Source organism: Chiloscyllium plagiosum, unplaced genomic scaffold, assembly GCF_037043375.1.
Source record: "Chiloscyllium plagiosum isolate Xiang-an unplaced genomic scaffold, Cpla_swu_hap1 HiC_scaffold_27, whole genome shotgun sequence".
In the NCBI taxonomy this organism is placed as follows: domain Eukaryota; kingdom Metazoa; phylum Chordata; class Chondrichthyes; order Orectolobiformes; family Hemiscylliidae; genus Chiloscyllium; species Chiloscyllium plagiosum.
Window position 1 is genome coordinate 91,745,354 of NW_028270165.1, and position 23,044 is coordinate 91,768,397.

General features: G+C 49.1%; 1 protein-coding gene across 5 annotated transcripts in view; it reads right to left on the minus strand.

Annotated features, from left to right (window-relative positions):
* Positions 1-23,044, minus strand: part of LOC148145003 (endogenous retrovirus group 3 member 1 Env polyprotein-like) — a 467,418-nt gene that overhangs the window by 347,938 nt on the left and 96,436 nt on the right. For 3 of the 5 annotated variants that reach the window (XM_087975488.1, XM_087975487.1, XM_087975486.1), the window contains one exon: positions 3,248-5,963. The exons of 1 other annotated variant lie outside the window; for it this stretch is intronic. In XM_087975488.1, the coding sequence (XP_087831614.1) occupies positions 3,764-5,572 (1,809 nt within the window). In that variant the 5' untranslated portion in view covers positions 5,573-5,963 and the 3' untranslated portion in view covers positions 3,248-3,763. Of the gene's footprint in view, positions 1-3,247; positions 5,964-13,074; positions 13,299-23,044 lie in introns of those variants that run through there. One more of the 5 variants, XM_087975489.1, reaches the window with a different exon arrangement.

Genomic DNA, 23,044 nt, shown 5'->3' on the forward strand with positions numbered 1-23,044 from the left:
CCATTTCAAATGCAGTTTGATGGACCTCCGTCCATTCGAACGCTGCCTTTTTCCTCGTAACTCGATACAAAGGTTTTAAAATTTGTCCTAAATGGGGAATATGCTGTCTCCAGAATCCGAATAACCCAATAAATTGCTGCACGTCCTTCTGGGTGTGAGGGACGGCAAAGACCTGAATCTTATTTTTAGCTTTCGCAGTGATTTCCCTTTCCCCCTTGTTCCACACGATTCCTAAGAATTTTACCGTTTGAGAGGGACCCTGGATTTTGGCTGGGTTGATCTCCCACCCATATCCTCGCATATGTTGAACCAGTTGGTCCAGCAATTCCTGAACCTGCTTCTGACTTGTCCCCTGTATCATCATATCGTCAATATAGTGCGAGATCATCACTTCGTCAGGCACTTTAAAGGCAGCCAAGTGTTCTGCAACTATCCGGTGGCAGATAGTAGGGCTATGCAGATATCCTTGGGGCAATCGCGTGAACGTGAATTGTCTACCCTCCCAAGTGAATGCGAACTGTTCCTGCCTATCTTCGGGAATAGGAATTGTGAAGAAGGCATTAGCCAAATCAATTACTCCGTACCACACCCCTGGATGATGTTGGATTCGTCCTATAATAGTGACGGCATCCGGGACCGCTGCCGTCAAGGCCGGAGTGTGACGGTTTAGTTGCCGATAATCTACCGTCATCCGCCATGACCCATCGGCTTTATGTACGGGCCATAAGGGGTTATTCCACGCCGTGGTGCATGTCCTAAGCACTCCCGCTTCCAAATAATCCTTAATTGTGGCGGATATTTCTTTATGTCCGCCGGGAATCCTATACTGTCTAAGACTTATTACGCGATCGGCGATCGGGATGGGGAAGGGGTCCATTTTAACCTTTCCCACTAACACCGTCCTACAGCGCAAAGCCATTTTCGTGATTCCAAATTCAAACTTCCCTTGTTGGAGGTGAAGTGTTAAACCGGCCAGAATGTCCATTCCCAGGATCCATTCTCTAACCGGTGTAATGATAATTGAATAAGTTTTAATGGGCATTGTACCTATCTTTAGGGGCAATTGTACTGTTTTTCCTTCAATCAGATTACCTCCCAGCCCAACCAGCGTGACTGGGGTTCCTTTAAACTTATGGGGCGTCCCATAGATTAAGGTGGCCTCCGCCCCTGTGTCCACTAGAGCCATAACGGTTTGGACGGATTTGCGCCAATAGATAGTCAATGATACATGAGGTCGAATGTCGTCTGCTGACCATTGGCTCGTTCGTGGGCAAACCCTTGGGGCTTGGCCCGATTCCTATTGTTCCTCCCATTCATCTTCCCCAGACAGCACTGGGTAAAGACGTTTGCCTCGCCCTTCTTTGTTCTTGCCTTTCTTACTAGGTTTCCGGCCACGCCTATCCACTTTATAACACTCTCGGAGGGGAGGCCGTACCTCCTCCTCCTCCTCGTCCTCCGAGGATTCCCACCGCTGGGAAGTGGAAGTTCTACCCCTTCGAGGCTCATTAACAACCGGACCCCGTGTCTGACATTTTTGTGTCAGTAATTCCACTAGGTCTTCCATAGTGGGTCGGGACTCCGTCTCTACCCGGGACACCTTCAGTCCCTTTCGTCTGCATAAGTCTTTTAATTCCGGTGTAGGTAGGCCATCAATCTCCGATGCTGGGACCTGCGCCCGTATCAAAGCTTGCCACAAAGCACGCCGTGAGGGGCCTTGGTTACTTCCTTGATTAGGGTTTACTTTTCCCCCTGCCCGAGCCTCAGGGCGACGCCCCTCCGTGCCCCCCTGAGAAGCACGGGTTGTGGGTCCCCAATCCCCCAAACCACCCATCTCCCTCATCATACTACGGGCATCTCCTAGGGTTTCTCCCCGTCCACTCAACATTATGGTTAATAACAGTGGTTTATAATGGGGGGGGGCAGTCTTCACTAGGTGGTCTCTTAGTCTGTCTACTAACATTTGTGTTATCTACCTCGTCCAGCACTCCCAGCAACAGGGCATCCCGCACACACAAACGGGTTAGCCTCTGAACTCCTTCCTTAATTGTTGTCCAAGTTCCTTCCAAGGGGGGCCAATCGGACGGGAAGGGATACTGTTCAGCCACTGCCCTGGCATACATCCCAAATAAGGTCCCCATACTGCGATCTATTACCATATCCTTGGCTTGTCTGCGGTACCCCAGGTCTATGGCAGCATCCTTTGCTAATCCACCAAACTTGGGAGCATCCTGATAGTCTACCTGCACTTGTTGCCCCCCTTCCTCGAGGAGCCGAATTAGCCATAGCTCTAACGGCTCCCCAGGATTACGTCGGGTTTTCTGGGTGATAAACAGCACCTCATCGGTAGTGAAGTCTTCCGTTAATTCAGAGAATTCTGCAGGAGGCTGAGCCCGCGGTAATTCATGCATAATTGCCTCCCCTTGTTCATTCCGTATAGGGTTTCCTTCCTCATCTAACATTACCTCCCGTTGCACTGGGAGACGTCTCTGAACCTGCTTTCTCCTAACCACTGGTTTAGCTTGGAGTACGGGTGGGTCCTCTTCGTACTGATCATCTGAATCTCCCCAAATGTTCCCATCCCAATGATCGATATCCCACCGATCCCCGTTATTTAACTGGGCTACAAACGCCCGTACTTGTACCGGGTCCGGGGTTCGAGGGACCTTCCTTTTCTCTTTCCGTTTCTTAGCAGACAGATACATAATAGTTCGTCCTGCTAGTTCAGTTAATGCTGTCAATTCAGCTTTTAACTTCATAATTTCCTGCCTCAACATAGAGGCATCTCCTGAACTGAGTCCCTGCTCATGTTTCAGGAGGGCTAATTCTGCTTCAGCTTTTTGGCGCTTGTCTGACTGTTGTCTACAAGCCGCCGCACAGGCCCACATCCTCCGCTGTACCCCAGGCAAGGGGTTCTTCGGCAGGACTGGGATCCTCTCAAGGGTGGACAGCAGCGACCCTGGGGTTCCTACGCCCTCGGCCTCCCAGTTCTCCGGTCGCCCCCCACCATTTCTCAAACAAACTGCCACGCCATGCCACGGTCCATGCCATCCCGGGACGGTCGGGACCTCCACAGTTTGTTCCTCTGGTTTCTTAGCCTTTTTCCAAAACATTGTTCTGTATCAAAATCTTTCCTCAATTGCGATTGATCCTGCCGGCTACGCCAAAATGTTTTAAAAAATTCTCAAGGTCAAGGACCAGGCTCGCAGGAAAGTAGTCTGACACAGAACAAACAGCCAAGAGGCGAGTCTGCTAGAATATAAGTGTTTTATTCCCCGCAGCGTCGCCACAACCAGGTCTCGTACTTACAACGGGTCTGGTTTATACTCACTCTACGTGTTACCGGAACTGGGAGCCGTCAGTTCTCGTAGAGCGGTTGCCAACAACCCACGCTCGGCGGTTAAACGCAACCCTGGAGCAGACTCTACCGAACTGGAGACTTTTCCAGCTGATATACTCTTTTCCAGATATAAACATTCATGTGAACAGCAGAGCAAGGCTAAAAAACACATTCCATTCTGGTTACATACAGATAAGAAGATTCACACGGGAAGGTGTATAATAAGATTCACACGGGACTAAGCGACACCTTCCATTTTCGGTTAGATTCACACATGTATTGGGACACAATTTTAACCCTTTCACCACATTCCACTGCTTGGCCCAATACATGTGTTGCATTATGATTCACACATGTATTGGGACATAATTTTACACCACAGTGGGTTGATGGTCCAATCGATATTGGCACTCGGCCATCATTCCTTCAATCCCCCTGCAATGGCACGTGAACTCGCTGGTGGGTCAGCAGGTGGGAGGAGCAGGAGAAGCCCTTCCCGCACTGAAAGCAGGTGAACGGCCTCTCCCCGGTGTGGATCCTCTGGTGTCTCAGCAGGGTGGAGGATGTGCTGAAGGCCTTCCCACACTCGGGGCAGCTGAAGGGCCTCTCCCCCGTGTGGACCCGCTGGTGGGTCCACAGGTTGGAGGAGCGGGTGAAGCCCTTCCCGCACTGAGAGCAGGTGAACGGCCTCTCCCCGGTGTGGACACGCATGTGGATCATCAGGTTGGAGGAATCGCTGAAGGCCTTCCCGCACTGAGAGCAGCTGAAGGGCCTCTCCCCCGTGTGGATCCGCTGGTGGCTCAGCAGGTTGGAGGAGCGGATGAAGCCCTTCCCGCACTGAGAGCAGGTGAACGGCCTCTTCCCCGTGTGGACCCAGTGGTGCCTCAGCAGGGAGGAGGAATCACTGAAGGCCTTCCCACACTCGGGGCAGCTGAAGGGCCTCTCCCCTGTGTGGACCCGCTGGTGGCTCCGCAGGTTGAAGGAGCGGGTGAAGCCCTTCCCGCACTGAGAGCAGGTGAACGGCCTCTCCCCAGTGTGGGTCCGCTGGTGCCTCATCAGGGAGGAGACGTCGGTAAAGGCCTTCCCGCACTCGGGGCAGCTAAAGGGCCTTTCCCCAGTGTGGACCCGCTGGTGCCTCATCAGGGAGGAGACGTCGGTAAAGGCCTTCCCGCACTCGGGGCAGCTAAAGGGCTTCTCCCCCGTGTGGATCCGCTGGTGCTTCTGCAGGACGGAGACGTTGGTAAAGGCCTTCCCACACTCGGGGCAGCTGAAGGGCCTCTCCCCCGTGTGGATACGCTGGTGCTTCTGCAGTGCGGAGACGTTGGTAAAGGCCTTCCCACACTCGGGGCAGCTGAAGGGCCTCTCCCCCGTGTGGACGCGCTGGTGGCTCCGCAGGGTGGAGGAATTGCTGAAGGCCTTCCCACACTCAGGGCAGCTGAAGGGCCTTTCCCCGGTGTGGACCCGCTGGTGCCTCATCAGGGAGGAGACGTGGGTAAAGGCCTTCCCGCACTCTGGGCAGCTAAAGGGCCTTTCCCCAGTGTGGCCCCGCTGGTGCCTCATCAGGGAGGAGACCTGGGTAAAGGCCTTCCCACACTTGGGGCAGCTGAAGGGCCTTTCCCACGTGTGGACCCACTGGTGGCTCCGCAGGTTGGAGGAGCGGGTGAAGCCCTTCCCGCACTGAGAGCAGGTGAACGGCCTCTCCCCAGTGTGGGTCTGCTGGTGCCTCATCAGGGAGGAGATGTCGGTAAAGGCCTTCCCGCACTCGGGGCAGCTAAAGGGCCTTTCCCCAGTGTGGACCCGCTGGTGCCTCATCAGGGAGGAGACCTGGGCAAAGGCCTTCCCGCACTCAGGGCAGCTGAAGGGCCTCTCCCCGGTGTGGACACGCTGGTGTGTCAGCAAGGTGGAGGAATGTCTGAAGGCCTTCCCACAATCTGGGCAGCTGAAGGGCCTCTCTCTGGTGTGGACACGCAGGTGTCTCAGCAGGGTGGAGGAATGTCTGAAGGCCTTCCCACAATCTGGGCAGCTGAAGGGCCTTTCCCCTGTGTGGACCCGCTGGTGGGCCAGCAGGTGGGAGGAATGTCTGAAGGCCTTCCCGCAGTCGGTGCACGGGAATGGCCTCTCCCCGGTGTGACTGCGCCGATGAGTCTCCAGGGCAGACGGGACACGGAAGCCTTTCCCACAGTCGCCACACTTCCACGGTTTCTCCACGGGGTGAGATTCCTCAGGTTTCTCCATGGCCACAGCTTCAGCTGCTCACAAACACATGGGGAGCCCCTCCCTGCTGTGAAATCCCCTTTCCAGGCCGTAAAACTGTTTCAGGCTCCACACACACTGTGCTGCCACAATTGGGTCTCTCGTCCAGTCCCACTGATGCTGAAAACGTCCTCAAACAGGAACCAAAAAGCATTGATTCCTCTCACAGAAATCACAGTCAAAAATCGTTGTGGTCCCATTGGATTGAGTGACTGTCAGACATTGACATCAAAGTGAGGACTGCAGACGCTGGACAGTGAGTCAAAAAGCACAGCAGGTCAGGCAGCGTCCGGGGATCAGGAGAGTCAATGTTTCGGGCGTAAGCCCTTCATTCTTTGATTTTGAAACTTCAGTCTTCAGATTTTCAAATACTCTGCAAAAAGGGATTACAAAAGGGATTATCAGTGCAGGGTAGAAATTCAGAACAAGCAATTCTACTTTCTGTGGAATATTCTTTTGTTGTTTCACAAAATTGAAAGCACCATCCCACTCTCTCTCCCCCTCTGTTCTCACTCCGCTCTAACTAATTCCCCTGAAGGTGCTGATTCAGGACCTTACAGGGGCAGAAAAAGCAAAAACATCAAGACTGACATCTCTCTGAATTTTGGATACCTCCACCTGAAAGTTAATATCTTTCACAACGCTGGGATCCTGCTGAGAGTGAGCAGGTCTGATTTTGGGAAGCAAAAATAAAGTGTCCATTCAGGGTGAATCTGCAATGCAGCTTCTTGAGGAAGGACCAGACACAAAATGGTTAATGACCCCGAGAAAGTGGGAGTAAAATGAGACATCAAGGCATTAACACCAACACACTTCAGTCAAACTCTTCTGCTCCCAGTCAGGGCAAAACATGGTCTGAAAGTCCAGCTTTCACAACCATACTTCTACTTCCACTGAAGACAATGAGAGTCACACAGCACAGAAACAGACCCTTTGGCCCAACCTGCCCAGATATCCTAAATTAATCTAGTCACGTTTGCCATCACTTGGCCCCTATGGGAGCCGGGTGCTGGCAGCTGGGACTAAATTGGGTTGGCTATCTTGTCAGCAAGGACGAGTTGGACCGAAGGGTCTGTTTCTGTGCTGTACATCTCTATGACTCCAGTTGCATTTGCCATCACTTGGCCCTGACCCATCTGAACCCTTCATATTCAGATGCCCGTCCAGGAGCCTTTTAACTTGTCATCGTATCAGCACCCACCACTTCCTCTGGCAGCTCATGCCATCGCTCAAGTGACCCACATTGAAAACGTTTGGTCTGGTGCACTAGATGACACCAGGATAATCTCAGATCGTTCCAGATCGCATCGATACTCAGTCAGTGGCTTTCCCGATCAGGATGTTGTACGTGATCAAACAGGTCAGTGGGTAGGCGATGCCCCACCTCTTAGTTCAAGTATCTCTACGAGAACTCCCTTGCTGAAGGGTCCCTTGCAGACACTTCAACTGGACTTCATTGAGTTGTAGAAATGAGTTGAGTTGCTATCAATATGTTTTGCTTATTGCTGATGTCTTTTCTAAGTGGATTGAAGCCTACCCTCCTCCTCACGCTACTGCTGAGACTGTGGTGTAGATTTTGTTTAAGGAAATAATTCCCTGCTTCAGTATACCTGCGTGCATTAGCTCGGACAATGGACCACACTTTGTAGGTAATATTAACGGAGAACTCTGTTCCCAGCTTTGTATTTGTTGGCAACTGCATGGTGCTTATCATCCTCAGGCGGCCGGCCTTGTTGAATGTTTTAACCAGACTCAAGACTAAACTTGCCAAATTAATGGCCGAGTCTGGCCTCTCCTGGTTATGCTAATCCCTGTGGCCTTATTCCAGATGCGATCCATATCTGTGGGCAAGATACAACTGTCTCCAGCTGAGAGTCTCTCTGGTCACCCCCTCCGTACCCCTTGGAACGATTCGGCTCCCTTCTCAGTCCACTTCCACCACATGACCGAAACAATGATTGGTTATGTTCTTGCTCTAACTAGTGTTATGCGTGCCTTTCACTCCCAGGAGCGTGCGGCCTACAGCGATGTTCCCTCCCTTTCAGCCTCGTCACGGGTAGAACCTGGTTCGTTGGTGCTCGTCAAGAACTGGACTGGCAAAGGTCTCTATCCTCGTTGGGATGGCCCCTTCCAGGTTTTACTTCCCACCCCTACAGCGGTCACAGTGGTTGGGTGCTCAGCTTGGGTCCAACTGCACCATTGTAAATTGATTGACCGCACCAATCAAGAGGAGGGAAGAGGAGGAGAGAATCCTGGAATCCCAACAAAAGGAGTGGACCCTGTCCAGTTGGGTTTTTGAATCTTGCTGTTATTTTCATGTTAATCTTATGACAGATACTTGAACTAAGAGGAGGGACATGTGGGTGATCGCTTATCTCCTCACCTTTCTGATCACATACAACATCCTGATGGGGAAAGCTACTAAGTATGGATGCGACCAGGAATGATCAGAGATTATCCACCACCTATGCTGAGATGATGTTGTCCAGTGCACCGGACCAGACGCCTTTGACGTGTGGAACGTGACGAAGATTGATTATTGCAATGGTCTCTTACATCAGAAAGACCAGATGGTCCATCTGGACAGTAGAAATCAGTGGGAGTTACCATGTCGTTACCATGTTTTTTTGATTTTACCTGCAGATGCAAGCCTAGTGAGGATAAAAATTATCAACTCAGGAACACCATCCCTTTTTGCAGGTCGGGCCAACTTGAGAAAAGGGAAGCCTGATAGGGGAAACTCCTCAATCCACAAACAACTTATTGATACAGGCCCACAGAACGCTCTTCACCCCAGAGGCAGTAGCATGTTACTCATCTCTATCGGGAGATGACTTACTTGCCCCGTCCCCAATCCCCGATTCCATTCCATTTGTCAGACTTCCTGCTGCCGACCCTGCGAAGAGAAATATCACTTTCCAATACCTCCGGTCTGTGTATACAAACAGCTGGTGTAACACTGGCTGGGGTACAGCAGGCCTTATGTGGCACATGGACTTGGAACGGAACCCTTCCCTTGTGCATTTATAGGCCTTTTCTCTTTTCAGAACCTGATACTGTCACCAAGACCATGTACAATAGAGCTAAGGGAGAGCCCAATGGGAACAGCATTCTGAGGACCATTGTCTCCCATACAGTGCGAGTGCTCGAGTCACTTGGCCCATTTTTTACAGCTCTCAAGCAACTCCTCTTGCAAAATGTCGACCCTTTACTCCTGTAGACCTGACCAGACCCGCTGCTGCAACATTTCAGTAACCTATTTTGACAAACTCTCCATAATATAAATCAAACCAGACTATTATTTCTTCAGCTAAGGTAAAGCTACCAATTTCCTTGTCCTTGATGACAAAGATGTCCCTCATAAGGTCACTATCAGAGCCCTTGTTCCCACAACAGTACCTTGTCCTGGCCAGTGGACAAGTCGATGGAACCTCCATCTGAGGAGGATGCAGCGGTCGGTTTCAGCCAACCTTGCTCCAACTGGAAGGACCCCAAGGGACTGGGTGACAATACAGGACACCCGATAGGCTGGGGAATCCAGAGTACCCTGGGGTTGGAAGGATTGGCAGGGGTGACAAGTCAACAGAACCACAATTCCCTCTTTGACGGCCTGACCATTCGAGGAAATAAGACTAAAGAGGCTCTGAAACAGAGTAAACTGGGATTATCAGACCTGTGTCTTTACTCTGTGCAGAATCGGTCTGCCTTAGACTATATACTCCCCCAGGAGGGTGAGGTCTGCACCATTGTCCAAGATAAATGCACTATGGGCGTTCCCGATCTCACTGGCAATATTACTAAGATACAAGAAGAGATCCAGGTATTCCTTGACAGAATGACTGAAGGGACCAGTTGGGGAAACTGCAGATCGGGCTGATGGTACAATTGGCTTATCAATTTAGCTATGTTTGTTTGTCAGTATTGGTATTGTTAGGTATTTAATTGCTCGGCTTATGAGGTCCCTTAGTGATATAGATTTGCCCCAGAAGATGCTCCTTTTGTGATCCGATGGCTCACCCACACGTGTCGATGGCGATGATAAATATGACCAGATGAGCTGCGAAGATGGTGGTGCCGCTCTACAGGATGTTGATGGCTGGACCACCTTGAAGGGCATTCGTTTGGACTAGCCTTCTCTTTCAGTGATCGTGGTGCAATTAAAGGGAGGAATGAGTGTGTGGGCATCTGGGTGATAAAGTCTATAGCCTTAAAACTTGTCTTTAAACATTCAGATTAAAATGTAATGCTGAATTATTGAATACATTTACTGCACTAGAAAATAAACAGGCAGGAAGGCTCAGAAAGAGGGCAGAACTTAAAGATAGGGACACCTGGGCTCACCAAGTGATAACAAGATGCTGTGAGGCAATTAAGAACGTTTGCCTCAGCATCGGTGAATCTGTGTGAACAGGATCCCAAGTGATAACATTCACAGCCGTTCCCTTGTGAAATGAATGTAAGTCTTTGAATCTGACCCTGAAACAAGACTCGGTACTATCCATAGCTTTGCAATTAATGGTTGGATCTTGTCCATTATAACATATTCTTACTACCCATTGCAAGCGGGGCTTTCACAAAATAAATCTTTGCTGTCGTGAGAGTTCAAAAGGGAGAGACACAGACAGACACAGAATTGAATTGCATTTTGGGACTTTATGATGAGAGGTTTTTATTCCAGGCTTCCAAAGAGTGCGATCTCCAGGACAAACCAAGAGAGAGGCTTTACAGGTCTGACTCCACAAAGGATTCCCTGGGCTGCATCAAATCTCCACTTTAACATGGGAGGTAGGACAAAATGGCTTCTGCTTGGCTCACTCAGTCAGAACTGAGTCAGGCAGATACTCGTGACTCAGAACAAATAAGGATCCACAGACTGGTGTAAATCCGGTGAAAAAAAATTGCAAATGCTGAAGTAACAAATGTAAACCTAACCATTAATCGTAGAAATTACAGTTTAATGCTAACTACCAGACAGAACAAATACGATTCCAAAAACAGGTTGTCTACAAGAAATTATGATAGATGGACGCCACAGTGGCACAGTGGTTAGCACTGTTGCCTCACAGCGCCAGAGACCCGGGTTCAATCCCGCCTCAGACGACTGACTGTGTGGAGTTTGCACATTCTCCCCGTGTCTGCGTGGGTTTCCTCCGGGAGCTCCGGTTTCCTCCCACAGTCCAAAGATGTGCAGGTCAGGTGAATTGGCCATGCTAAATTGCCCGTAGTGTTAGGTAAAGGGTAAATGTCGGGGTATGGGTGGGTTGCGCTTCGGTGGGGTGGTGTGGACTTGTTGGGCTGAAGGGCCTGTTTCCACACTGTAAGTAATCTAATCTAATTAGATTAGATTCCCGACAGTGGGGAAACAGGCCCTTTGGCCCAACCAGTCCACACTGACCCTCCGAAGAGTAACCCACCCAGACCCATTTTCCCTCTGACTAATAATGTATCAAACACTATGGGCAACTTAGTATGACAAATCCACCTGACCTGCACATCTTTGGACTGTGGGAGGAAACCAGAGCACCCAGAGGAAACCCACGCAGACACGGGAGAATGTGCAAACTCCACACAGACGGTCACCCAAGGCTGGAATCGAACCTGGGACCCTGGTGCTGTGAGGCAGCAGTGCTCGCCACTGTGCCGCCCTAGGCTAAGTCAAATGTGCGCGAGGACATGGCAGGATCTGATTGGTTGTTACTATGTGATCATGCTCAATGTCTGACTCTAAACAATGGACATAAGTTCTATCCAAACTCTGTAAAAGTCAGCGGATTCTTTTGGCACACTAGAAGTACTCATCGGTGGCCCAGTGGTTAGCCCTGCTGCCTCACAGCACCAGGGTCCCAGGTTCAATTCCAGCCTCGGGGGGCTGGCTGGTGGAGTTTGCACATTCTCCCCATGTCTGCGTGGGTTTCCTCCCACAATCCAAAGATATGCAGATGTGGTGAATTGGCCATGCTAAACTGCCCATAATGTTAGGTGCATTGGTTAGAGGGAGATGGGTCTGAGTGGGCTACTCTTCAGAGGATCGGTGTGGACTGGTTGGGCCGAAGGGCCTGTTTCCACATGTTGGGAATCTAATCTAATCCTTCTGTGCTGATCAGAGTCTACTGACCCGGCTGTATCAAAGAATAAACTATTCTTTGTGTGATTGACAAAAGAGTCATTTCCAGGTGTGTTTATTGACCAATCCCAGAAATCCGAAGATCCAGACAGCAGTCCAGATCAGAACAACCAGACAGGAAACGGTTAATATCCCCAGAATGTGGGGAGCAAAATAAGACATCAAGGCATTAACACCAACACCAGGGAGAAACTGAACATAGAGACGTGACAAACATTAGTGGCAAGCCAGAATCACAGATGTACAGCACAGAAAGTCCCTTCAGTCCATGCTGACCAGATCTCCTAAATCAATCTAGTCCCATTTGCCAGCACTTGGCCCATGTCCCTCTAAATGTTTCCAGACATATACCCATCCAGATACCTTTTAAAAGATTGTAATTGTACCAGCAGTCATCACTTCCTCTGGCAGCTCATTCTTTACACACACCACCCTCTGTGTATAGGAGTTGCCCCTTAGGTTTATGGTGAGGGTGAGATTTAAAAGAAACCTATGAGCAATCCCAGATCAAAGATCTTGTCTGTTTACCCTCGCCATGCCCCACATTATTTTATACAAGGTTGTAGGGTCACCCCTGTGGGATATAGGGAAAGCAGTGTTACTTCTGCAACCATAATTGCTTCTGCGAGGTAAATGAACTAACGCCAGGGTATAATTGTTTCAGCCAAGAGTGGAGTTAACAAGAATGAAAGCAATGTGAAGGAAATATATAATTACTTTTGTATTAGCTAAAATGTGCATACAAGAATGAAATGTGCCTGCAAACAATGGTAGATGTTACAAACAGATAAGGTGCTGTGAGGGGAGAGGGTGTAGGTTAAGCTAAATTCCTCTTACTAATAGTAATAAGCATCTGTTCCCTGCTTCTGCCAAAACAAAAAAAAAGCCACAATCAAGGAGGTCAGAAGGCTCAGTGTCGGCGAAAAATGGGAGGAAATGTTGCTTTCGCCAACAAGGAAGCAGCTGGCAGTGAGAGGATATACGCTAACACTTTGTTCACGCACAAGGCTGAAGAAGGCAAGAAATAGACAAGAGTAATGGGCGCCACCGGGAAAGAATGGAGAGACAAACCGATCTTTTGCGGATCAGCTTGGAACATCGGGGGGGGGGGGGGGGTAGAGGAGGAATGTGAATGAGGGAAAGAAGCTGAATGTGCTGGAGCAAGGTGGAGGAAGGACAGAGGATGCAAAACCGGCTTGAAGCTGCAATGAGGAATATTGCATGTGCTGTACTTGTACCTGTGGCAGTTACTGGTGGGAATCGGGTGCATTTTAAACATCAAAACAGGAGATATCCAGCCCTCCCCCTTCCCAATCTCTATCCTTCAGTCCCTCTTCACCCGGGTAACTAAGACACATACCTGAGTTTCCGGAGGCTGCTCCCTCCCTGCATTCACTCCAGTTGCTACAAGTGACCAATTTCCCCTCCTCCCATCTCTGCCTCCCTCCCAGGATGCGCCTTGTGACGTCACAAAGAAACTAGGGGCGGGGCGAGGAATAGTGACGGTTTAGGGGGCGGGGCATGGCCAACAGCGGGACGCCGCACTGCGCATGCGCTGCGCCTGCAGCACACGGGGAGGAGAACATACTTTCCAAAAAACCCCTCCCTTCAGAGAATCCCCAGAGTGTGGAAGCAGGCCACTCGGCCTCACCGACCCTCCCAAGTGTCACCCACCCACACTCATTCCCCTATCCCCATTGCTCTTCATTTATCCCTGAGTCATGCACCTTACCTGCTTAGCATAGCCAATCCACCCTAACCTGGGCACTATGGGTAATTTGGCATTGCCAATCCACCCTCACCTGCACATCCTTGGGCACTGTGGGTAATTTAGCATGGCCAATCCACTTTTGATTAGAGTGGTGCTGGAAAAGCACAGCAGTTCAGGCAGTGTGAGAGACAATTTCGGTACAAACAATTGAGATGTGCATGACCCCAAAGTCTAAGGGGAATAGAGCCATAGGGGTAGGGTAAAACATGCTTCTCTATAATAAAGGACGAGACATCTGCTGCTACGGATTGATAAGACCACTCACATAGACAGAGTAGAAAAACAAGTCCTTGACTGATAAGACACCAGGGTCGAAAAACAACTCGGGAAACGTCTGCTGCAGACTTTGTGATATGGGATGGAAAAATACTGACTGTTTAGAATGTGAACCTCGTGACTCTTTAGAGCTATAGAGGGGAGGGACTTGTCCTGTATTTAATCAGAAACATTGTTAGCCTCGGGTGCCTTTTTCTCAGAAGGGTGCCCAACTCTGCAGACTTGTTAATAAAACTTTGTTTTCCTGAATTTGTCTAGAGCGATTATTGAGAAGCGATTTTCGTTTCTAACAAACTTGGGGGCTCGTCCGATCAACACTCCGGCCGCGAGGGGTGGCTGAGGAAGGACATCGGAGAAGGTGCACCCTGCCGAGTTCGGCAGTCCCTGATTCCTTGCTTGTCGCCCCCCGTGGCTTGAGCGAGTGATATCCAGAAGGCTCAGGAGAACAAAGGAGGGGTGTGGCCGAGGCAGTGGGGACGGTTAACGATCGAGTAATTTCGGTGCACCGAACCCAGGTAAGAACAGACTTGCGGGAACCGTCTTTCCGGAGGACTGGGGACCTGCGGAGTGCCTGTAGATTTTTCTACAGAGACGTGGGACTCAGGAATCTAGAGACCGGGGCTCGTCTGTGCGGGATTTTGCAGAGACCGTGTTTGTGGAGGAACGTGGACCTACGGGGTGCCTGTGATCTGTTTCACAGAGACGTAGGACACAGGAATCCAAAGACCGGGGGTGCCTGCAAAGGGACCTGGGCGATCACGGGACTGAAGGTCCGGGAATTGGCTAAATAGTGATAGATTATCACGGGATAATACAGAAATCTCCGATTTTACAAAGTCCTCGGCAATGGGAAATAAGGGATCCAAGGCGAATAAGGGAAAGATAGGCTTGAGCGTAGACAATGAAAAATACCCCGGGGTACCTGACGATAGTCCGTTAGGAATAATGTTAAATAATTGGGATCAGGGTAGGAGAAAAGGAAAATCTAGAAAGAAGATGGTGAAATACTGTCAAACGTGGTCCCAAAAACCTATTCAGGGAGACTCAGTGTGGTGGCCTAAATTCGGCACTGACGAAGACTGGGTCCGGCAAGCTCTAATTTTATATGTCAATTCGAAACCTAATGTTACTCGGGAGGAAAGTGATTACGCCCTTTGTTGGCTGCCAGTCACACTATCTTGCAAAATGAAGGTAACCAATGAAGACTCGAAAGGGCAGAAAGAATGGGAACCTTTAGATCACTTACCGCCGCCCTACGTGACCCTGTCTGCCCCGCAAAATAGTCCTTCGGGTGGCGACGATTCAGGGGAAGGGGAAGAAAGCGGGGAGGAACCACCAGGTGCCTCAGGAGTACAGACTAGATCTCAAGCTGAAAAGAGTCACAGACGAAACTCTGTCCCGATTGCAAGAATGAATCCACTCCGGGAAGTGCCCATGGGAGGCGCGGAAGGAGGGACGGGATATGTGAACGTCCCCTTAACGAGTACTGAAGTACGGAATTACAAGAGGAAGATCTGAAGGATGCCTTCTGGAGTTGCCCCCTTGACGAAGAAAGTCGGAACCTTTTTGCATTTGAATGGGAGAATCCCTTCACAGGACGAAAGCGACAGTTAAGATGGACAGTCTTGCCGCAGGGATTCACAGAGTCACCCAACTTGTTTGGACAAATACTGGAGCAGATCTTAGGAGGATTTCGGTGTAACGCGGAGAATCAATTGCTCCAATATGTTGATGATCTCTTACTCTCAGGACCGAGAGAAGAGGAGGTACGAGCAGACACCGTTGCCCTGCTGAACTTCCTGGGGAAACAGGGCCTACCCGTCTCCAGGACAAAACTCCAGTTTGTGGAGCAAGAAGTAAGATATCTGGGCCATCAGGTCAGTAAGGGGCATCGCCGTATCACGCCAGAACGAATATCGGAGATTACGGGTATGCCAATACCCAGGACGAAGAAGGAAATCAGACAATTCCTGGGGCTAGTAGGGTATTGCCGGATATGGATTGAAAGTTACACCACTCTAATAAAGTTTTTGTACGACAAACTGGGACAAGAAGAACAAAAACTGGACTGGTCAGATGAGGAGGAGCAGCAATTTAATATTATTAAAAGTAAACTGATCCGAGCTCCGGTATTGGCTTTACCCACCCTGAAGGAACCGTTCCAGTTATATGTTAATAGCGCCGGCGGAATTGCCCAAGGTGTGCTTACCCAGCTGCGGGCAGGGAAACGTCAGCCGGTTGCATTTTTGTCAAAAATGTTAGACCCTGTGTCACGTGGATGGCCGACCTGTATCCAGGCAGTGGCAGCTACGGCAATGTTAGTAGAAGAGGCCCGGAAACTTACCTTTGGAGGAAGAATCACAGTATACTCCCCACATTTGGTTAGTACCATACTGGCTCAAAAGGCTCACCGCTGGTTAACAGACTCTCGCATCCTGAAGTATGAGACGATTTTGATGACCGGAGACGATCTCAATTTTGCAAAAGATCTCAGTTGCAACCCTGCCCAGTTTCTATACGGACGTCCTGCAGATGGGGAACAGGAGCATGATTGTGTGGAATTTGTAGACTTACAGACCAAAAGCCGAGAGGACCTGCAAGAGGCCCCGCTGGGTGAGGGACAGGAACTGTACATCGACGGGTCCTCCCAGTGCATCAGTGGGGTACGGTACAGTGGCTATGCTGTCGTAGATGGCGCAATGAAACGGACGATCGAGTCCGGACGACTGCCCGGGAAGTGGTCAGCTCAATCCTGTGAGTTGTACGCCCTCCAGAGGGCCCTGAAGTTGTTGGAGGGGAAAGTGGGGACCATATATACTGACTCAAAGTATGCATACGGAATCGTTCATACTTTCGGGAAAATCTGGAAAGAGCGAGGATTGATAACTTCCCGGGGAAAAGAATTAGCTCACGAACAAATGATCAGCCTAACATTGGAAGCCCTGGCGTTGCCTATAGAACTCGCAGTAGTCCATGTACCCGGTCACCAGAAGGGGTCGACACCGGAAGCGGTGGGAAACCGGCTGGCAGATGAGGAAGCCAAGTGGGCAGCGGTCGAAAAACACGTCCAATTATTAACATTAATACCGTTGAGGGAAGGGCTCGCTAAACAACCCGTCTTCACCCAGGGGGAGATTGATAAAATGGATCAATTGGGTGCCCGGCTAGAAACTAACGGGAAGTGGACGGTTCCTGATGGGAGACAAGTACTGAACAAACAGATCACCCGGAGTATTCTGCACCGATTACACCATCAGACCCACTGGGGGGTGCAAGCCATGTGTGACACGATCCTGAGAGACTATGTATGCAGGGGGATATACACGTTAGCCCAACAAGAAGTAGTCGGATGCCCCACTTGCCAGCGAATTAACAAGAAAGCCATGCGTTCTATGCCAGCTGGTGGTCAGCCTCTCGCGATTAGGCCATTCCAGAGGATCCAAATTGACTTTACAGACTTACCCCCAGTACAGAGATGGAAGTATCTGCTAGTAATAGTAGACCATTTCACCCACTGGGTAGAGGCTTTCCCAACCGCCAAAGACGATGCACCAACCGTGGCCCGTCTATTGTTCGAGAACATAATCCCGAGATATGGCATGATGGAATCTATAGACTCAGACTGCGGGACACATTTTGTTGCTAGGCTACACCATTTGATCTGTACTGCCCTGGGTATCCAATGGAAATTCCATGCACCCTGGCATCCCCAGAGCTCGGGTCGAGTTGAGAGAATGAATGGCACGCTCAAGACCCAATTGACTAAGCTGATGTTAGAAACTAAGTTACCCTGGCCAAAGTGCCTTCCCATTGCCCTATTGAGGATACTTACAGCACCTCGCCAGGATATCGGGGTCTCCCCCTATGAGATGCTGTTCGGATTACCATATTGGAGTAAGGTTGATGGGTGTCCCACTCTACAAGGGGGAGATGTATTCGTCAGAGACTATTTACTGGCCTTATCCCGTTCTTTTGCAGAACTCCGGAGAAAGGGTCTCCTGGCTCAGACTCCGCCGCTCGACTTCCTCTTGCATAAGGTGGAGCCCGGAGATTGGGTACTTGTAAAGACCTGGAAGGCCGAAAAGCTCCAGCCGCAGTGGGAAGGACCGTTCCTGGTCCTGTTAACAACTGAAGCCGCTGTTCGGACGAAAGAAAAAGGGTGGGCCCACGCATCGAGGATAAAGGGGCCTATTCCGCCAGAAGGAGGGAGCACTTGGACATGCGGGCCAGGGGACAAGCCGTTGGTGATAAAGCTAAAAAGACAGCGACAATGAACTCTACCTGGACTGTATTGGTGGGGATATTGATCGGTTTACTCCTGTATGTGGGGGAGGGCGAGGGGAGATGTGACAAATGTCGGACTACGGTGAGGCTTGGGAGTCAGATCGACTCGGGGTCATTTGTGTCTCACTCCCATGTGAACGATCGGTGTTACGATGTGAATGCACGGCAAGAATGTTGGGAGGGTGGAAAACCCTATTATCAGGTGTATAATAAAGGGTACGGTGGCAAAGTCCGTGGATGCCCTAACAATGACCACTGGGTGTGTGTTAACAAAGCTGGGCAGTGGGGCCTACCCTCCGTGTTGCTCAAAGAACATGTGGACAGAGTCAAGGAGACAATAGTACAGAACACTGAACGGAAGTTAGAGAAAGAGCGCGACCGTCAAAGGACGGTCGTTGTCTCCAAGGTGCCGTCTATATACAAGGAGGTAGAAGAAAAGATCAAACTCCCCGATGTAACACAGAACCTGTTTATTGATCTTACGTCGAGGGTAGCCACCGTGTTAAATATTAGCAATTGCTGGGTTTGTGGGAGGCCACATATGACTGAACAATGGCCGTGGTCTGGTCAAAGCTTAGATATATGGGAGTTGCTTCAGTATAATTGGACACATGTCAACGAAAGGAAAGGGCAGGTGTGGAGACTGACTAACAGCCCGGAAGGCCAGTTGTGTGTTGAAGGGAAAGGGAAGGTTGAGGTGGGTATCAGCCCCTGTCAGAGTGTGTTGAATGCAACCACACAAGTCTGGTGGCCTGAGGATATCACATGGTACATTGCGAAACAGGAGAACCGCAATTGTGTGAGGCTGGGTGATGACTCTCGGTTTTGGAATTGTAGCGGCTCCGGCCCTTATGAGGGCATCCCTGGGATAAAAGAGGTGTGGAACGAAGTTGCGAAACAGGGGGGCCCTGCCCCAGATGGCCTATTCTGGATATGCGGTAATCAGGCATATGCCAAGTTGCCCATGGGATGGGCTGGGGTATGCTTCCTGGGTCTAATTAGACCAGAGTTCTTCTTATTACCCCGGGAGGAGGGCTACGACTTGGGGGTTAAACTATTTGACTCCCTGCAGAGGCCAACAAGGGATATCCAAGTTGGTGATTGGGGGGATGAATGGCCACCGGCCCGTATTATTGAATACTACGGGCCTGCTACGTGGGCACAGGACGGATCATGGGGATACCGTACTCCTATCTATATGTTAAATCGAATTATCAGGCTCCAATCAGTCGTAGAGGTCATTACTAATCAGACCGCCCTGGCCCTGGAGTTGCTGGCTAAGCAGCAGGATCAGATGAGGGCTGCTATATACCAAAACCGGCTTGCCTTGAATTATCTGTTGGCCTCGGAAGGGGGCGTGTGTGGGAATTTTAACCTGACTAACTGCTGTCTGAAAATTGACGATAATGGTAAAGCGGTTTTGAAGATTTCCGATAAAATTCGGAAACTGGCCCATGTGCCGGTTCAATCCTGGCGTCCTCTTGGTGACATCGGATGGTGGGATGGTGTCCTAGGTGGTAGTTGGTGGCGCACGGCGTTACTGGTGGCTGGGGGGGGCGTAATGCTTCTACTCATCTTACCCTGCCTGACCCCCTGTGTTCAATCTTTAATCCAGAAAAATATTTCCCAACTCCAGGCAGTGGCGGTACCCCAACATGGAACGCAGGAACTGAAGGTGCTGTTGCTGCGAAAGACCAAGGGTTTCCCGGGCCCTTGATGGGAGGAGGCTTATCTTTGTCATGCACATCTTAAAAACAGAAAGGGTGGAATTGCAAGAGACAATTTCGGTACAAACAATTGAGATGTGCATGACCCCAAAGTCTAAGGGGAATAGAGCCATAGGGGTAGGGTAAAACATGCTTCTCTATAATAAAGGACGAGACATCTGCTGCTACGGATTGATAAGACCACTCACATTGACAGAGTAGAAAAACAAGTCCTTGATTGATAGGACCACTAACTCTGACAGAGAAGAATAAGTCCTTGACTGATAAGACTGCAGGCTAGAAAAACAACTAGGGAGACGTCTGCTGCAGACTTTGTGATAAGGGTCCAGAATGGAAAAATACTGACTGTTTAGAATGTGAACCTCGTGACTCTTCAGAGCTATAGAGGGGAGGGACTTGTGCTGTATTTAATCAGAAACATTGTTAGCCTCGGGGCGCCTTTTTCTCAGAAGGGTGCCCAACTCTGCAGACTTGCTAATAAAACTTTGTTTTCCTGAATTTGTCTAGAGTGATTATTGAGAAGCGATTTTCGTTTCTAACATGTTTCAAGTCGAATTTACAAACTATTACATGTATTGACTGCCTGCAGATTTTTCCTTTAAAAAAATGCACATAGAATGTATCTGCAAATATACATCTCTCCCCCCCCCCCGCCAACACACACACACACACACACACACAAAACACACATGCACAAGTTTGTTGGGTGAAATTGTACTTGCAGAATTATGTCTTACTTTGCTCAAAAACTGCATGAATCCATGTAAGATTCTGTAAGTCAGTTTAACCATTGTGGCACAGACAGTCTCACACAGGGGAGCTCACACCTTCAATACATTATCTGGGCTGACGCGACACCAATTGGTAAAGTTCACTTGAGGATTTAACTATTTTAAAAGGTTTTGTGATTTACATTTGAAAGAACTGAAACTATCATGGTCATTCGAACAGATGAGAGACTTAACAAACAATCCGGGTCCTTTTCAATACATAATTTCAGTTACATCACACTATAAACTGTTGCAATAAATTCTGTGTCTTACAATCTTATATTCCACAATCCCCTGATGAAGGAGCTGCACTCCGAAAGTTAGTGCTTCCAATTAAACTTGTTGGACAGAATTCCACAAGTAGGGCACCATAAGAATCCTGGGAGACTGCTATTTCCTGTTTACTTCATAATGAACAAACATTAAGCACGGTCACCTATTTATTTCTCATTTTGTTTCATTTTTCTTGTTTAATTCCCTGCGATGATGTGGGAGAATTATTAGATTTGGGTCAGCCATTTGGTCACATATTAAAGCCTGGAAACCATTTTGAATCTCAGCTTAGTGCCTGCTTGCTAAAGTTTGTGTTTCCCAGGCTCAGCGGAGACGGTTGGCCTTGCAGCTGTACTGCTTCCTGATAAACAAATTCTTCCCTGACATGGGGCTTTATTTCCATCCCCCACAGTTGGCGAGTCAGGCAGGAGGTACCCTGGTCCTGCCAGGTCACCGGCCGATATACTTTGAGAGATGAAATATAGAGGGTGGTTGCTGCTTTTGTTGTGTCCAAAATAAAGAGGAAAGCTGGCCAGGGACAAAAGTGCTGTTAGAAATTGAGAGAGACGATTTCGGTACAAACAATTGAGATGTGCATGACCTCAGAGTCTAAGGGGAATAGAGCCATAGGGGTAGGGTAAAACATGCTTCTCTGTAATAAAAGACGAGACATCTGCTGCTACGGATTGATAAGACCACTCACAGAGAGAGAGTAGAAAAACAAGTCCTTGATTAATAGGACCACTAACTCTGACAGAGAAGAATAAGTCCTTGACTGATAAGACTACAGGGTAGAAAAAAACAACTCGGGAGACATCTGCTGCAGACTTTCAGATAAGGGATGGAAAAATACTGAACGGTTTAGAATGTGAACCTCGTGACTCTTTAGAGCCACAGAGGGGAGGGACTTGTCCTGTATTTAATCAGAAAGCATTGTTAGCCTCGGCGCGCTTTTCTCAGAAGGGTGCCCAACTCTGCAGACTTGCTAATAAAACTTTGTTTTCCTGAATTTGTCTAGAGCGATTATTAAGAAGCGATTTTCGTTTCTAACAGAAATGTTGATACAATTCTCCCTACTCAGCCACAAGATACTAGTGAGAGAACTCAACAGGGTCCTAGCGTCTGGACGTAATACTGCTGAGAGCACTTGTGCTTTACAAAGTTAGTAATAGTGAATTTGCTTACTCCAGGGTTACGAGAGTGAAACCCTATTTGAATGAATTTGGCATACAGGACACATTGGGCAACTATTAAAGACTCTGTTGTATTTCCCTGGGTTATGGACTCTTGCAGAGACACAAACAACTTGTGTTGAAAAGTGTTCGATTTGCAAATGGAACAAAGGAGAGGTATGTAGAGTTTGCACACTTGGTTAAGCAGCAATGTGTCACAGCCAGGATTTATGAGGCTCAACTCCCTAACTTGGGCTGCTCTGGAATGCGAGTGCCTCATTAGCCTTGGAAGGAAGGAAGGAATAAACAAAAGCTGACAAACTGAGATATGAAGCAAGTTGGAAAATGTTACAGAGAGACACACACAGGCAGAAGTTTGCAGGAAAGTTAACACTTCATAATCTGGTTTCAATGCACATTAGCCTGGGTATGGTACTGATATCACAGGGGTCTCAAATAGGGTACTCCCTCAATACGCAAACCAAAACATGGGTGCCCCCTGCTGGACTGGTTTGTGTTCATTCTTTGCTGCTGCCTATTTCAGTCGATGATGTCCATTATTGTGGCACCCAGATTTTCGGAAAGCAGCTCGGAAAAGATCTGAAGCGTGTTTAATTTGTAAACAAACAAGGTGCATACTCGAAGAGGGATGCCCTGTGTTTGTTAACCACTTCCTTGTCTGGTCAGCTTTTGTACTGGTTTACAACTTGCTTATATAGTATCACCTCGCGTACATTGTTATGAACATTGTCTAATAAGAGTAGATGTATTTAGTAGCTGAATCAAAACCATCCCAATGACTGAAACAGCTGACACTGGATTGTTGGACAAGTGGGAAATATTTGCAGTTAACCAAAGCACTTCAAAGTTTACAGTCACGGGTACGTCAAGCTGAAGAATTAGGACCGGGGCATATTGGAGCCTGCTTCCTCGGGCAGAGAGTTCCGCAGATACACTAATCTCTGGGAAAACCAGCAGCCCTCACTTCCTCCTCCTCATCTCTGTCCTAAACCTACTCCCCCAAAGCTTGGGGCCTGGTCTCAGCCACCAGCAGAAG